Genomic DNA, 17,003 nt, shown 5'->3' with positions numbered 1-17,003 from the left:
AGCTCCCGGTTTCTCGGGACTGGGGACTCGGACACTTCGCTCCCTTCTGTCTGGACGCTACCTCCGGGGTGCTGGCACCGGGCCCTCCACCGTGTCCCGGGGCTGTGGACAGGACGCCTAGGCGGCTGGAGGCTGCGGAGTTTTACAGGACAGGAGCCGGGACGTACTGTGTTAGGAGTGTGGCCTTTGACGTCAGCGCTGGGGCGAAATCACATCCCAGCCCTGTGACCTCTTGAAGCCTGAGTTGCACCGTTGGTAAAGCTGGGTGGGTGGTTCCAGATTCAGCGTCTCTTCCAGCTTGACGCAGAACTTGGGAGATGAATGACCCGGCGTGTAAGATGCACCCCTGGGATCGACAGCAGCAGCTCCCGCGGCTTCAGTTGCACACCATCTACAGATAATACTTCTTCAGATCGCGTAGGAAGACCTGGGCCGCAGAAGTTAAGCGGTATTCGGTTTATCATCAGCCCTAGGTTTTTTTTTTTTTTTTTCCCGTTTTAGAGTAAGTTCCTACCTGCACTAAAAGTAGGACGCGCCTACCGCCATCCTCATTTGTAGAACTGCAGGGAAAAAAATTGTTACTTATAAGTTTTGTACAGCCCTGTCCCTTTCTAGTCAAGTACCTATTGGATATTTCTACTTGTTTTCTCAAACTTCTTTTTATCTTGACTTTATACAGAATACTGCTTGTGGAGTTTTTTTTAATGTACAGAAGCTTACCAAAAAGCACAAGTTACTGTTTTTCCCTCAGACCCACTCCTCACAGGTAACCCCTGTTATTAAGTTTCTTGGATACCTTAAAATGCTTAACAAATATTTTCTGAATGCATAAATGTCCTTAAATGAATTTTCTTTGCCTGTGCAATCACATGTGTATGTAAGTTGCCTTTTCTCTTTAACAACATACTTAAACCTTCTGTCATTTCACAGCTGCGGGGTACTGGCACTCCATCATATGGTGGTATTTAACCACTCTGCTGTTGATAGGCATTCATGTTTATAATTTCTTGTTATTATAAACAGTGTTGCAGGGAAGATCCTTGAACAGCACATGGAGTGTCTGACTCAAACTTTGAGTTGTTTTTCCAGGAGCTGAGAATCAGCCTGGTGATGACAAAAGAACATGGACTTGGGATCCAAAGGTACTAACTGGGAGGGGAGCTATTCATATGATCACTGAAAAAAATGCTTCTTGGTCTGGGAAAGGTTAGTGGGGTCGCCTTTGATCCAACAGTTTTAGGAAATATAAGGGAAGAAAGAAGCCTCAGAGTATTCCCCAGGCAAGCACATCCTCCCCTGACCAGCCAGTGAGGCAGGTCACTCTAGATCATCTTCTCAACCTGCTCTGGAATCAGAGAGACTTTGGTTCAGATGCTTTAGAATCCTGGCTCCATCTCTTAAAAGCTTCGAGATTTGGAAAAGTCACATCACAATGTCTCAGAGCCCCAGTTTCCTCAGAATAGTTGTAAAGATTAGAGATATGTTTGCAAATTACCCGGCTCATATAGGCATGTGATAAACAGTAACTAATGCTGTTAAACCAAGGTCATTTTCCACTGACTCATTCATGCTTTTGGCCATTTCCTGTTGCAGACTCAAGCACACATGCCCAAGGCAGCCTCCTGATATCAGGGCTGTAGGATACTTTGAAGAAGTAGAACAGAATTGGCCATTATGAAGACCAGACTCCTGACTTGCCTGCCTTCTGGAAAGCAATAGGCATTAATTCCTTCATTTATTCAAGTAGCCATTTAATGAGAACTCACTATTTATTATGTGCCACAGACTATAGGATAGAGCTTTTCCCATCCAGGAGCTTTCAATCTCATTAGAGATAAGACACACTCATGAGAAATAAAAGATACAAGACAATACAAGAGAGAAAATAGCTGTCAAGCAGCCTAGACTTCAGAGGAGAGCTATCACTTTCAGCTAGAATGATGGGGAAAGGATTTCATCATAAGGATTTCATGATGGAATTGGAATTTAGAGAGCTGTGAATGGCGGGTGTATTTAGATAGCTGCTGTCACAGCCGTAAGGATCATCTATTTTAGCTTTGAGGGAGAATCCCCTGCAGGCCAGGATGTGTGCCTGGCTCCCAAAAATGAAACTGTGAGCACATTTTCCTCTAGAAACATTGTTTTAAATTATCTAAACTACAATTCAATGACTGGAGCTATGTTATGGTAGCTAGATTATAAAGTCTATATTTAGAAATAGACATAAACTTTTGTGATCTGAGGTAAGTAGCAGTTATGTGCCACTGATGGGAAACTTTGTTCCACTGTTCTGAACAGCCAGCTTACAGATGAGCTTTGCAGTACCACCTGTTCATACATTAGAAACTACAATAGGGAAGCATTGAAAGTTCTTGAGCAGAGGAGCAATATCAAAATCTTTGGGGAAAGTTATCTGGTGCAAGCATGCAGGACGGATTTCAGCTGCAGAGCTTTAAAGGTTACTGCCGAAGCCCAGGTGTGAGGTAACAGCAGGAAGGGACAGATGCAAAAGATAGTATGCAAACGATATCTACCAAATTAGTGTTTTTTAAAAAATCACATAGGGAATTCCTTGGTGGTCCAGTGGTTAGGACTCTGCACTTCCACTGCAGGGGCCCGGGTTTGATCCCTGGTCAGGGAACTAAGATCCCACAAGCCACGTGGCACAGCCAAAAAAAAAAAAAGATAAAAATCACAAAATTTACCTGACAACTGGATTCCTTTGCTAATTCAGTAAGTATTGTGTGCCTACTAGGTGCCAGGCACTGAGGATGTAACAGGAGCAAAACAAAGCCCCACCCTCGGGGAGCTTATGGTACAACTGGGGAAGATGAGTCAACGTACATTTGCGGGCTCACTGTGTGCCAGGCACTGATGGAGAAGCTGGAGATGTAGCAGTAAATAAAGCTTTAAAATCCCTGTTTCTGTGGAGCTTACATTCTGAGAATGCAAATATGTGTTAAAAGGAAAAACCAAGGAGTAAGGGGGACAGGAGTGTACACAGGTTTACAGAACAGAAAGTGATGCCGTGGAGGGGTGGGTATATACTGTTCATTCAATAAGTTTGGTTGTGAATGAAAAGAGAAATGGAGTGGCTGGTGAGAACAGTGGGGTGAATATTTTTCAGGATAGCGTAGGTAGACGATTGGCAGCCAGTGAACAGTAAGGACTGAGCAGTAAGGGTAGAAGGAAGATGGGTTAAGAGCACTTTAAAAAGCTCAACTGGCAAAGAGGAGTGTAAAGAAGTGTGGTGTCACAGGCTGAGGGTAAAGGAGAGGGACCCTCATGCCTGAGGTGCCTCAGGGTAGCAGTAGGAGAGATGAGGGCCAGTGTGGCGGAGGCCTGGAGGGAACCTGTGAAATCCACAATTCAGACTGGTCAGCAATGGATTCTAAAGTTGCTGAAATAGGTATCGAAGGAGGAAGCATATGCTGCAATCATGTAATGGGGGAATTCGGTGTAAACAAGAATTGAGAGGGCAGGTACGCTGAATGTCGGACTTCAAATGAGTGGGATGGGGCACCGTCCAACATGCTGGTCCAAGAGGGAAGGACTAAAGGGAACCATCTGGTCTCTCCCTTTGATGGGACTGGGAATTGGCCCTTTACCCCCTCACCTGCATGCCTGAGGCCATATCAAGAGACTTGGCAATCGCTTTGCCCTGCGCTTCGGCAGCCCCCTCAAATCAAGTGACCATGAAGTTCCTTGACTGCAGGATGATCCTTGACCATCCTGATATCCACTGGGGACTAGCACATGGTAGGCACTTGGTTTCTGTTCAGTTAAAGTGAAGCCACACACAGAATTAAAGAGTTAGAAGGAACATCAGAAATAATCCAGTTTAAAAAAAAAATCTGGTTGAACTCTCTTGGAATTTGCTTTCTGTGAGGAGTGGGCCAAATCTGGGGTCTGTCACGTTATCAGGGTCAAACCCCCTCCCACTAAACCCTTCAGTAGGATTTTTCTCCCATCTTCGAGATTACGGTTTTCAAAGTATGGGCTGGGGACACCAGGACTCCCTATGACCCTTTCAAAGGATCTGTGAAGTTGAAACATTTTCACAATACTGAGATGTCATTTGCCTTTTCCACTCATTCCTTACAAGTGTACAGTGGAGTTTTCCAGCGCCTGCACGATATGTGACATTGCAGCAGACTGAATGCAGAAGGAGACATGAGAATCCAGAAGTGAAGAGGCTTGCAAAAATGCAGAGCAATCCCACTCTCCTCATTAAAATGGCTTTTGGGAGATGCAAGAGGGAAGACATATGGGAACATATGTATATGTATAACTGATTCACTTTGTTATAAAGCAGAAACTGACACACCATTGTAAAGCAATTATACTCTAATAAAGATGTTAAAAAACAAAAGACCCAACACAGCCAAAATTAATTTAAAAAATTTTAAATATAAATAAAATGGCTTGTTTTGAAAAAAATATCTGTTATGGTTATTTATGCTAATATGTAATGGATTTATTCTTTTTAAACGAATTAATAAAGCTTTTAAGGTTGACCAGTTTTGCTAAGATGGTAAGTATCAGTAGGCAAATTACATATAAGCCAGAGCTCTTTGGGTCCTCTATCATCTTTCACAGTGTGAAGGAGTCTTGAAGCAAAATGTTTGAGCAACTCTGGGTTAGATACTGCTGCACCCAGCTTCCCACCTCCCTTTTCCATGGGAACCTAAATGGTAAGAAAGATCTAACGTAGTTTATGACCAGGCTGCCATCTCAACCAGAGAGCTCAGAGCAGCATCACAAAGTGACCGGTGTTTCCATGCAGACACACTCAGGAGTCTCACCCAGAAATCCCACTGAGCTAATAATCCTTGGACCAGTTTTTCTAGTTTCCTAAGCTTTGTTAATATCAACACTACCCTTCCACCAGAGCGGCCTGCAGGGAACCCTCCTAGCAGCTCAGAACCACCCAGTGAAATAACTGAGCTCCACCTCTTCTGAAAGGTGAAACCTAGTCACTCCAGAGAGCCACACGCCAAGAACTTGACTGTTTCCTTTGTTAAATTCACCTTCCAAAAGTATTTTTATAGTATGGCCCTGGGACGTGGTGACCAGAGTTATCAAGAAATGTGGGTTTTTTCCAGTTCTGCAGCCAACTGGCCACACAACCTCAGAGATGCTCCTTTCCTTCCATACCTCAACTGTACTCATAAAACAGGGACAGGTTCCTGGCCTCTCCTGTCGGAAGCACTGCTCCAGCAATGACAGGGGAGTGCTTTCCAGCCCAGGCACAGTGAAGTCCCAACCATGTGCTTACACACCTCTTTTTCAGTGTTTTAGATATTCAAATGCAGTAATCACTCTGCAAGAAAAATCTGATTTTAAGTTAATAGCTTTTCAAACTTTAGGCTCAAAAAATTAACATCTGTAAATTCTGGGTCCAGCAATTGCCCCCTGGATAAGAGCACTGCACTTGCGACGCACCTTAAATGGTACTAGGTGCCCACTGTTCAGTCCATTTTTGTCAGTATACCTCACTTTACTCACATCATCCACATATGCAGCACCGCCCGCGCGCCCAGCCATGTATGGAGGGCATTACCTCATTCACTCCAGACAAGCCTGTGGGGCTTGTCACTGTACAGATGAGGACATGGGCTCACAGAGGTTAGGGGACATGCTCTGGCTTAATATGTAGTGGTCAAGGTTTAAACCTGACTTCCAAGTCTGTGCAGCTCCACTAGGGCGCTCTGTACTAGACTTTTTTTTTTTTTTTTTAACTTATTTTTGGCTGCGTTGGGTCTTCATTACTGCACGCTGTCTTTCTCTAGTTGGGGCAAGCAGGCTCTAGAGCGCAGGCTCAGTAGTTGTGGCGCACAGGGTTAGTTGCTCCGCATCATGGGGGATCTTCCCGGACCAGGGCTCGAACCCGTGTCCCCTGCACTGGCAGGCGGGTTCTTAACCACTGCGCCACCAGGGAAGTCCCTGTACTAGACTTCTAAAGCAATAGCTGTGTTTCCTTAAAAATATTTTAGAACCTAGATCTTTAAGTTAGGCTGGCTCCTGTTTTTCTTATTGTTCTTATTTAAAAAGGCTTGTAGCAGTTAAAGACCAGTCTGCACAGAACTGTACTCAGAAGAAAAACATTCCCAACTGCCTGTCTTGTTTTGAGATCAGCTCTCAGTAAAATAACGTCCCCAAATCCCTGCCAATAAAAGTGTTGACCCTGCAGGTCCCTTGCCCTTCTCCCAAGCCCTCCGGCATCACAGCAGTGGGACCAAGGGAACTCACCTTTGGTTCCTAGAAGGGACATGAACCATGTCACACTCCCCCACATTTTAAAATAGTCTTGACGCCCATGATTCCAGAGGCTCCTAGAGTTAAAGGGTTGAGAATGCTGTTTAGTTTTCCCTGGATTAGCTAAAGGCACACCATTTTGTCACTGCCTTTCAAACATATGGCAGAGAAAGACGGGAGTCCCCTCTCTAGAGGATCATGGAAGTCTTAAAAAGAAATGTCTTTTCTAAAGACAGCAAGGGTCCCGTACGTGGGGTGAGGTATGGCTCAGCCCACAGAGCTGCTGGGGGAGGCCTGGTGTGGCTCAGGTCCCGGGCCAGTCACCTGGAGCCGCCTCAGCACTTTACCTCATGTGCTGCAGGATGTGAGAGGCCTGCAGGCCCCGGCCTAAACAGTGGCCGGTGCTTGTGCCCAACTAGCCAGCTCAGTAGGAATAAGAGAAAGGCCATGTATGGCTCTGGGGACAGACCGCCACTTATTAGCCTTGTGACTTCTCTGTGCCTCAATTTCCTCCTCAGGAAAACAATAATAAGAGAAACTACTCCATAGGTTGAGTGGGTTAAGTGAAAAAAATGCCAAATGTCATCTAATTACTATTAACCCCCAAAAAGATAACTTTAAGACATATGGAGAGCTTCCACTCCAAATTCCTCATTATACAGATGAGAAAATTGGCCTAGAAATGTTGGGTGACTCGTCCAAGGCTAAACCAACCACCAGGGCAAATAGCTTTGGTCTCTGCAGCTAAGCTCCATTTCCTCCAGGATGTTCGTTCAGTCTGGGCAGCTGTTTTCAGGACTGCTATGACTCTGGCCTGACGGGGTGCCCTTTGCCTGCTCCACCATCATGGCTGTGACAGCCCTTCACAGCTCGTTTCCTGGGAGCTCACATCCTCCTTCCAGACTCAGGAAATACAATTCAGTATGTTCGGGGAGCCTCTGAGTCATCTCCGTCTGTAAATCAACCTTTATCCGTCTATCCTGAACAGAGAGATCTCATCCTCCTCCAGTTTCTGGAACTGGAACTGGTGTTTTTCCTTTGGATTTTGCTTACTGAGTGTCTTCCACCTCTAAGTACATCAGGCTCCCCTCCCAACTTCAGACTGGGGACTGAACACCAGAGGTAGACATAAGCCTCTAAGATTCTAGAGGAAACACTGAAGACCTACCTCAGGGGCTTAAAAGAGGTCTCCCAGCCCACGCCCCCTCACATAGGAACTTCATCTGCCTCCCCACAGCTAACTGGCAGAGGTGACTGCATATGCAGACGGCTTGCTGGACATATGCCCCAGGCAGCTGGGAGGATGCTGATGACCGTCTGAATCCCAGAAGCAGAGAACAGTTACCATGGCTACCAAGAGCTGTAACCATTGGCTGCCTTGGCTATGGGGATCAGCTCAGCTGACCTCTCAAGGTCCCTTCCAGCCCTGGGATTCTACATTTACAGTGAGCCTGATGAGACCGTGTCTGCTGCAAGAAAATAAGAAGTCCTGTGACATATACGGCTCAGGCATAGAAAGCAATTATCTCAGAGGTCACCTTGTCTTATTCATCAGAAGTGCTGAGTCACAAGGCTACTTTCTATCTCTGCTGCATCATTAATAAGCAAAGCCTTGCTTTTTTTGGTATAGCACTTCAGGCCCTTTATAAAGTGAGTCTGCGACCACCATGTTCAATTTTTCTTCCTTTTACAGCTCTGACCAGAAATTTTGATAGAAGTTTGTTCCATATCGTGACCAGGGAAACAGCCCAGAAACACTTGCGTCTCTGGGCCCGGTGGAGCGTGCTCCATCAGACAGGACGTTTGGATCACGAGCCTTCCAAGAACTAGGAGGAAGGAAGTCATTCATAAAGGAGGCAGATGCTGAACTGCAACTTTGGTTTCCTCTGGCAATTCTGATTACAGGAATGTGGTTTGTTCTTATTCCACAGAGGGGAAGAGTTTCTCTTTAAAACTTGACTCCCAGAAGCTCCCTACCGGTCTGAGTCAGGACAGAGCAGGGAGGTGGCTAATTCGACCCCTGTAACCTCCACAGCAGGTGAGAACACAGGCCTGGCTGCACCCCCCTTGATACCCGACCTCAGGACAGAGAAGTCTGTAGATATCTACAAGACTTCCAAGAGCAGGAGAGAGATGCCCAGAAATCAGACTGCTGCCTGTGCTTATGAAAACAGCTGCAAGTCTTGCCTTGTTCCTGATGCAGGAAGCTTCATGTTTAGTGGATGTTTGGAGATTTTTTAAAATCTGCTTATCAAGATTAAATCAAAGCCTTTATTAAACATCCCTCCTTCAAACCACCTGCATTTAAACCTATACCCCTCTCCTGACTTGCGAACTGCTAGGGCTATGTGTGTGTCATTGTCACCTGGAGGGTCAGATCCAGTTGGGCTACACAATGCTGAAAAGCCACACCAAGGCACACCACACTGGGCACACCTCCACGGTTCTGTGCCCCTCAGGATCTAGGCAAAGGTTGGCAGCACTGGCCCTGGGACCAGAGCTCAAGCACAGGAGACCAGGAAGCTGAAGTCTGAGCCTCCTTGTTCCAGACCTACATGCAGAGCGGACAAGCAGTTCTTGGTTACCACTGGGTGAGGCTCACCAATGTGCTTTTCCTTCTCGTCTCCAAAGAAAAGGGTGAGAGATGGAGGAGGCAATTTTCAGTTGTGTGTGGGTTTGATTTAAGGCTTTGGCTGTGGTCTGCTGATAATATTAAAATACTTTCTGGGAACGCCATCTCCTAAGCTCCCCGTCAGAACAAATGTATTTCCAAAAATGAAAACATTGAACAAAGAGGTGGAGCTGAAATGCTGATGCAGAGCCCAGTGGACAGGCCCAGGTCTGTCAGGTCAGGATGGTGTCGTCCACCTGCTCCGTGGAGTCGGCCTGGCTGGCCAGCTTCTTCAGAGACCTTCGGTTGCATTCATTCAGCACCTCCAAGCTGGCCACGTCCAGGATCTTGCAGAGGGACTAGGGGGAAGATGGAAACAAGGAGACGAAGTCAGAAAATATGGCTTCAGATTTCTCCAATCAAAGACAAAAATGAATGTTAACCCAGGACTAGAACCACTGAGGTGGAATCTGGCAAAATAAGGGAATCAGATGGATCCAGGGAAAGCCAAGACAACCACTCATCACGCCTTTCACGTGGTGAGGTATTGTTCAGTGCTTTAAAGGTTGCTCAGCGGGCAGGGGACTGAGTGACAGGACTCTGGGCCTCAACGGGCAGCACTGTGGGATCTGTTGTGGCTGTTGTGGCTGTGTGCCACGCGAAAGTCTATTTGAAGAAGGGGCTCTGCTGCTGAAAGACGTCTGAACACCTCAGGAGTAGAGGAATGTGTTTTTAGGCACCAGACCTGTCACTCGACTACAATCTGCCTGTCAACACTCATGCATACGGACGGGGTGGCAGTGAAGAGTGATGCTTAAACACTTCATGCAGAAGGCCTGCAAGGCCAGTGCCCACGGACGCCCAGGGGAGGCACGCCAGTCCCAGATTCCCACCTGAAACACCTCTTCTCCCTGCCTCATCTTGAGGAGGTTGACGATTGCCTGGTCGCTGTAGGCCCTGACGACGGTGTTTTTATCCTTGGTGTTGTCAAGAAGAGCCTTCAGGATGGGCTTGATGGCCTGGGGGTCCAGGGCAGGCAGTGGGTCCCTGTTTGCCCACCAGATCATCTTCTCAGCCACCAGCCTGATGTCACTGGATGGGTTCTGCAAACACTATGAAGAGGAGCGCAAGGCTTTCAGCCAGGCACATCCAGTCTGTTTTTCAAAGCAGCCCAGACTCTGCCCTGACACTCTCTTCATCGTGGAAACTGACCCCACTGCTCCCCTCCGATGCCATCCCCACTGTGGGAGGGTAATAACCAGGTGTGATTCGGACCCTATTCTCTTCCACCTCATCTCATGCCAGTCTCTCCTGTGCTCACCACTCTCGGCCCACGTGGGCGTTCAGCTTCTGCAAACACACCATGCTGCTTCCTGCCTCGGGCCTCTGCACTGGCTGGTCCCACTGCCTGGGACGTGCTTGGCCCAGATCCTCGTTTGGTTGGTTCCTTCTCATTCTTCAGGGCTCAGCTCAAGCGTCAGCCTTTAGAGATCTCCCCGACAGCCCCATCTAAATCAGAGCCTTCCCACAGGCTTTTTGTGTACCTCCACCTCCAGAGATCCTGTCTGCCCTGTTCACCTCTACACCTTCAGGGTCTAGCCCGGCTGGGCACACAGCAGGTCATCAGTAATAAACGCTGATAAAAGCTGCACGCAGGGTGATGCCATCATACAGGCTCAATCTAATCGGGGCCCTGTAAACTCTCCACTGTGGGTGCCTGCAGGGTGGTGCAGTAAGCCTTGGGAACCTCACTACTCAGAGCGAGGTCAGCGCACCAGCAGCACTGACATTGCCTGGGAGCTGGTTACAAAGGCAGGGTCTCAGGCTTGGCCGCATCTCTTAGCATGCAGACTCTGGTTCTGTCTTGTGTGCACACAACCGTTTGAGAAGTGTGCTCTATTACACAGGGGCTGGGGCCTCACCGTCAGGCTCCCCAGCTTTCCTCCTTGGGTCTCACAGCCGCCACAACAGCCACCACGACAGCCATACTAGTAAGTGTCATGCCTGCTAAAGGCAGGCAGGGAAGAGGAGGTTTATTAAGATTTGAACCCAGGTCTGCCCCAAAGTTTGCAAAATTGGTGTGCCTAGAAAGAATACCTAAAATGGAGGTTCTTAGCGTGATTTGGGGTCATAGGTCTATTTGACATCCTGACAAAAAGTTGGGCACTCCTTCAGAGAAAAGCTCACACACGACTCTTTTGCATTCCAGTCCTATGGGCTCAGAGATGCCGCAGGCTATCCATGGAGAGCTCCTAGAATACAGAGGACACACCTCTAGTGTTTTTTGGTCACGGGTCCTTCTCACAAGCCTGGCTGCCCTGCTCACCTTAATGAACAGGCTGGAGAGTTTGGCTGGCAGCTGTCCTCCTCCTGTCTCGATGTGATGCTTCATCAGGAAGCCCATGCCCCGGACTCCACTCACAGCAATGGGGATCTGTGGAGAGAGGAGAGAGCTAGACGGGGTGGCCTCCGGCTCCGTCCTCGGGGCAGCAGGGCCAGGCACCAGCCCTTCCCCAGGACTTTCCAGGGACCCTGCCTCTTCCCCACCAGTCCCCACCCCCCGGCAGCTCTCATGGAGAGGGTCTGCCGTGGCTGTGAGGCAGATGAACCAAACCCGAGTCACTAGTTCCCAGGTCAGGAATCAGAGACCTTCTGACCTAGAAGGGACCTCTATATGCTCCAACCCAAACTCCTCACTGTTCAGATGATGAAACTGGGGCCCAGAGAGATCAAGTACTAGTCCAAGGGCACAGTAAGTTACTGGCAAAGGTAAAATTTGAACCCAGGTCTCCGAGCACCAAGTCTGGCTGCCCCAAAGCCTTACCCTGTCTGCCATGGCATTGCTGAGGATCATGTCCTGAACTTCACTGCTGTATCTGCCTGTACAGAGTCTGCTGGGAGCCACATTCACAGCCACGGAGAGAGCCAGGCTCCGCCCGTGCCGAACCATCCAGTCGATGCCAGACACGTCCGCTGGGTGCAAGGACACACTGAGGTTAACCTGTACCTCACAGCATGGCCCACCGCCCACGAAGCCCACCTCCCCGACCTGAGACTCATGTGCCAGCTCAGAGCCTGGCAGAAACCCCAGTCCACGCTGCACACAGGCCTCCCTGCCCCGAGTGGATGTCAAGCAGCCATCCCTCACAAACTGCTCCAGACTGTGGCTTGTGTTCTTGGAGCATAAACACTCGGGGCTGCAGAACCCCCAGAAACTCCATTTTGTTTTAACAGCTGAATTTCCAAGGAGAGGGTGGTCCCACTGTCAGAAGACCCTCTGAGGGGAAGGGGAGACAGAGAGGCCCTGAAAAGAAAGCCCCCCGTGGACACAAGAGGCCTACCCAGCAAGTACTGCTGAAGAACAGTGCTGAGCTCCTCTTCCGTCAGAAAGGCACACAGTTCCCCCAGGCACCCGGCTGAGGAGATGCGAGTGTTGTCCTGACGGAGCAGAGAAGGCAGTGAATGGGGATGCAAGCCCACACGGGCTCCACGGGAACAACGTTGGAAGGAAGGCGGACCCTAAGTCCAGTCCTCCCTCCAGGCACTCCACGCTCCCACCGCCAGAGCGGGACTGCCACTCACTGCAGCTGCCACTTGGTGCCGTGTTAAAAATTATACACCCAGCACTTAATTTTAGAAAACTCCAGCCTGTGTGCATACGTTAATCATCATCGTAATAGCAAGAATAACTATATTTACATAGCACCTTTCTTCTTACAAGCCTGAATGCTTCATATTTATTATCTCAGTTACTATCAACAGCCCTGTGAGGCGGGGAGGGGTGCGAGCTCCCGCCCACAGTGCCCAGGAAAGGCGGTCAGAGGACCACTTGGAGCTCCACCCCCAACCCCACACCCACCCCCGAACCGCTCATGTGTCCGCCTATGTCCAGAGAGACTCCCTGCTGCCCTGACATTACTCAGGTTTGTCCCGGGAAGTTAAACTGAAGAGCTGATCAACCCAAGGCAATAGGTAAAGGCCGAGTGTTTTGTGTCAAAACCAAAGCCATGTACATAAAAAGCCCTGCTGCTCTCCCTGCCAGCTAACTACGGGACACCACACAGTGGATTCAGGTTATGTGCTACAGTATTAGGAAGTGCCAACTTGGCGTGCCTCTCCCAAAACAAAACAAACAACCAGAGTCTCAAGGGCCCATGGGGAGGCATCAGCTGGGCTGGCACTCTGGATTGCCACCTTCGATCCAGCGCAAGTTCTGAGGAAGAGGGTGGTTGGCCAGCACCTTGGGCCTCTGAGCTCCCTGCCCAGGTGCCAAGCAAGGCTAAAGCTGGCTCTCTCTGACACGACAGCCACTCTCTCCACTCTGGATCTATTTTAAGCTCCATTGTGGTGAAATGCAAATTGGTTTACATACTAACTTTTGCTTGCACTGTGCATGGCCCTATAAAAACCGTGACAGACTGTGACCAAAAGAAGGTGGAGTCTCCCATCTGTACCCCAGAGAAGGCTAAAGGGCCATGATAGTCGGCCCCATGCATGGGCAGACGACGGGGTGTAGCTCCATGTGAACCCAGGGGCCTCTCTCCAGAGATCAGCCCCACAGTGTACATCTGGCCACGCAGCAGAGGGCTGTCAGAGGGCAAAGAGAAAATTCTTCTCAGAGACTCAAGCCCTCCTGGGCCCGCTACAGCACTGGGTTGTCAAGGGGTACTTCACAAATGCTTCTAGACGGGGTCAGGAAGGGCTACAGTAACGGCATCAGAACAGAACCAGGAGTCACGGGGCTCAGGTCCTGGTTTTGACTCTACCACTTGCTAGGGTGCAGCCCCAAGTGAGTCTCACCCTCTCCAACAGTGCTAAGCCCTCCCACCTGGACAGACACTAGACAGTTTCCTGAGGGCTGTGCCCATGCTTCATTCACCTCTGGGCTAGGCCCTTCAGCTCAGCAAATGTTTCCTAAACCAATAAACGAAACTCTTCACTTTACAACTGGGGAAATGAGGGGCAGAGAGGGAAAATGACTTGTTTAAGACTAGAGGACAAATGAATGAGAGACCTGGGACTTTAAAAACCTTACTTTCCTTATCTATACAACACATCATCGATATCAATATTGATATCAAGACGCGCCTTGTTTCCCTCACTACCAGAGGCGTGGTAAACCACAGAGTGATACGAATGTCGGGAGTGATTATCACTACTGACCAAGTTCTTCTAACACAAAGCAGAGATGCTAACCAAAGGAAAGAGAAGGGAAACCAGCCGAGCCCCCCAGCCCCACGTCCACCTGCCGCTGTACCTCGTCATGTCCCAGCGTGCTCAGCAGGAGTGAGACGATGCTCTTCCGGATAACCACGTCCACTTTGGCCCCTGCTCCCTGAATCACAAACCTCAGGGCCTGAAGCATGGTGTCCCTACAGAACCAGTACACCCAACTTAAAACCTGGCTCTGCTTCACCACTGCTCCCGCCGCACAGGCAGGGCCCAGGCTGCTTCAGGAGCTGCCCGGCCTCCCCACGGCCACAGCTCTCCCCACCAGGGCCTTACCTGACACCCGGGTCCTCCATGACCCGGATTCCGTTCAGCAACTCTGTGAAGAGAGGATCCACCTTGATATGGATGGAGATGAGCTTCCCTAGTGCATCAGCAGCCTTCAGGCGCACGCCCCGGTTAGAGTCCTGCAGGGCTTTGGTGAAAGTGGTCTGCAGCTGGGGCAGGAAGGGCTTCAGGGCAATCCCAACCTGTTTGAGAGACCCACACCCAAAAGCACAGCTGAGGTGGAGTCCAGGGCCACAGTGCACTATAGGCACAAAAACAAATGATCACAAACCACCATAAGCTGCCCTGGCTCCCACACATAGGCCAGGAATAGATGTCCCGTTAAGACAGGGGCGCCCAGCACAGAGAGGTCACACTCAGTCTCGTCTTCCGTTTTCAGCATCCTGCACTGCACTGGGAGGATGACACCACCAGCACCACCACCACTACCACCACTACCACCCCCCCACCAGCACCAGCAGCAGCACCAGCACCACCACCAGCAGCACCAGCAGCAGCACCAGCAGCAGCAGCACCACCACCACCAGCAAGGGAGCCGTGGACTTGGCTTAGTGAAGCCCTGTCCACGTGGACAAGTGACTCGAAACCCTTGTCTCCAAATACACTAGAGCAGGCTGGGAGACGCTGTCAGTACCATGGAAGAACATTTTAGTGCAAGGACAGGGAAATGGACCAGGTGTGTGAGGGCAGGTACCATCTACTGAGCATTTAACATTCAGCCTTCAGAACAATCCTATGAAACAGCCTCAGAAGGTCATCCTTGTACACATGTGCGCCCCCTCATTAACAATCCATTCTAATCCCCGACCACACATAGAAAAACAGGCACATTTGTGACAAAATACAGATGAGTCCAAGACGAAAGATTTACTTATTGCTAAATGGGAAAATCAAAGTAGCTGTTTGGAGGTTCAATGCCAATTAAAGTTTGGAGATACTGGGGTTGGGGTTTTGCAGGCAGCTGGGAGGCAGACCACAGAGTGAAGCTGGCAAACCTGCGGTGGGAACCACCTGCCTATGGGTGGAACCTGGCTTGTGGCCTAAGGGACAAATTCCAGGAGGGAAGGGCTCCATTTGTATACAGAGTTTAAAAAAACAAAACAAAACACAGAAAAGAACAGCACAGAATGTAAAGATGATACTTAATTTAAAAGAAAAATAAAAAGCCTTGATTTCCTACAGAATGAGGCTGATGCTCACGATCCCATTTTTTATCTGGGAAGTTGCTCCCCACACTTTTCTCCCAAAAGGAAAAAGCTACAAATCTTAAGCTTTTGTTCCCAAACCTCAAGTAAGAATTTTTTTTTTTAACAACAACAAATCTTGGCTGTTTATGCTTTTTTAAATCCAAAGGGCTTAATTATTACACTATAAAACATCAGAAACAGTTAATGTGTTCAATCTTTGCTTCTGACACTTTGGGCAAAAACTGAAGTTAACTGCAGTTGCTCTCAGACTTCCTTTTCATTCTCTCCTCAGATTCTTTTCACCTCATTTATGAGGCAGTCATAAAGAAGGGAAATGTTTTTGAACAAGGTTTTAATTGTATTTACATGGCCCTGGATTTTGTCCTTTGACCCATTTATAAATAATAGCAATTAACATGCACTGGTGTGTCGAGTGCTTAGAATGTGTCAGGCCTCGTGCCTGATGTTATTTTATCTGAGCCCTGTGTCACACCGCCCTTCGAGAGGCAAGCAGTCCTAGTACTCTCAAAACACAGGTGAGGAAACAGGCTCAGAGGCTGCATAACTTTCCCAAGGTCATTCTGGCCACACAGCTACCAAGTGGCGGACCTGGAATTGACCATGTGCAGTGCGTCTTGACTCCAAAGTCTTAACTCCCTCTGCTCTGCCGATTCCCCATGATAAGCTGTCACCCCGCCTCCACGGGACACCGCGTGCCAGCGTCCTACACACAAATCCATTCTCTAAGGCCTGAATGGACTGAGAGCGTGAACTCATCAGTCGCTCACCTTGGCCAGCAAAAGGCTGAGTGTCTCGAGCAGAGCCGCCTTCACGTTCCAGCTGAACCGGTCCCCCAGGATGCGAATCAGAGGGCCAGTGATGCTGACCACGGAGGGTCTCAGGGCGTCAGCTGAGGTCAGGCGGATCACCAGGCCTAAAGCTTTGGCTGCTTCCTCTTTCTGTTCTGGGCTGCCAGTCAGGACGCCCTCCCGCAACACTGGAAGGATGGAGGTTACTCCCTGACAAGAGAACCACACCTGAGAGTCAAATCTCAAAGGTTCTGGGCCCAGGTGTCTCCCACCTGAAGCAAGGAGCTCCTGTTAGCCATCCTCTCTTCAACTCCATGAGAGATCGATTCAGGCTGCCAGGGTCACAGCCTGAGATGGTGCTGGCTGGGGAACAGTCTTGACAGTGACAAGAAGAGCAGAGTCCCAGCAGGCCTACCACACAGGGTACCTGCACTGCTGTCACTCACTCTGTCTGAGGTGGCTTCCACCACTTAAACCGAAGATGATGAACCCTGTCCCCAAGGGGTCACCACAGGGAAGAAGCACGCTGCCTGTGAAGGTGCAGAATGGCACCTAGAGCACTAAGCCAGATTAATACACGGGCTGCTCCAGCGGCCCCACCTCCTGGGACCCAAGGGGAAG

The 17,003-nt window shown here is 49.3% G+C and overlaps 1 protein-coding gene and 1 non-coding gene across 2 annotated transcripts in view; one reads left to right on the top strand and one right to left on the bottom strand.

The window, feature by feature from the left end:
* Positions 1 to 2,569: 2,569 nt before the first annotated feature.
* TRNAG-UCC (transfer RNA glycine (anticodon UCC)) lies at positions 2,570 to 2,641 on the top strand. The gene has a single exon. It is a non-coding gene; the product is annotated as a tRNA-Gly (tRNA).
* Positions 2,642 to 8,509: 5,868 nt separating this feature from the next.
* GCN1 (GCN1 activator of EIF2AK4) overlaps positions 8,510 to 17,003 on the bottom strand; it is a 56,461-nt gene continuing 47,967 nt past the window's right edge. The window contains exons 51-58 of the mRNA XM_065889343.1: positions 16,362 to 16,592; positions 14,375 to 14,568; positions 14,127 to 14,241; positions 12,211 to 12,307; positions 11,694 to 11,842; positions 11,196 to 11,303; positions 9,763 to 9,981; positions 8,510 to 9,228 (exon numbers count right to left, since the gene is read on the bottom strand). Of these exons, the coding sequence (XP_065745415.1) occupies positions 9,103 to 9,228; positions 9,763 to 9,981; positions 11,196 to 11,303; positions 11,694 to 11,842; positions 12,211 to 12,307; positions 14,127 to 14,241; positions 14,375 to 14,568; positions 16,362 to 16,592 (1,239 nt within the window). The 3' untranslated portion in view covers positions 8,510 to 9,102. The remainder of the gene's footprint in view (positions 9,229 to 9,762; positions 9,982 to 11,195; positions 11,304 to 11,693; positions 11,843 to 12,210; positions 12,308 to 14,126; positions 14,242 to 14,374; positions 14,569 to 16,361; positions 16,593 to 17,003) is intronic.

Source organism: Phocoena phocoena, chromosome 13, assembly GCF_963924675.1.
Source record: "Phocoena phocoena chromosome 13, mPhoPho1.1, whole genome shotgun sequence".
In the NCBI taxonomy this organism is placed as follows: domain Eukaryota; kingdom Metazoa; phylum Chordata; class Mammalia; order Artiodactyla; family Phocoenidae; genus Phocoena; species Phocoena phocoena.
This window is presented reverse-complemented; position numbering and strand designations above follow the sequence as displayed.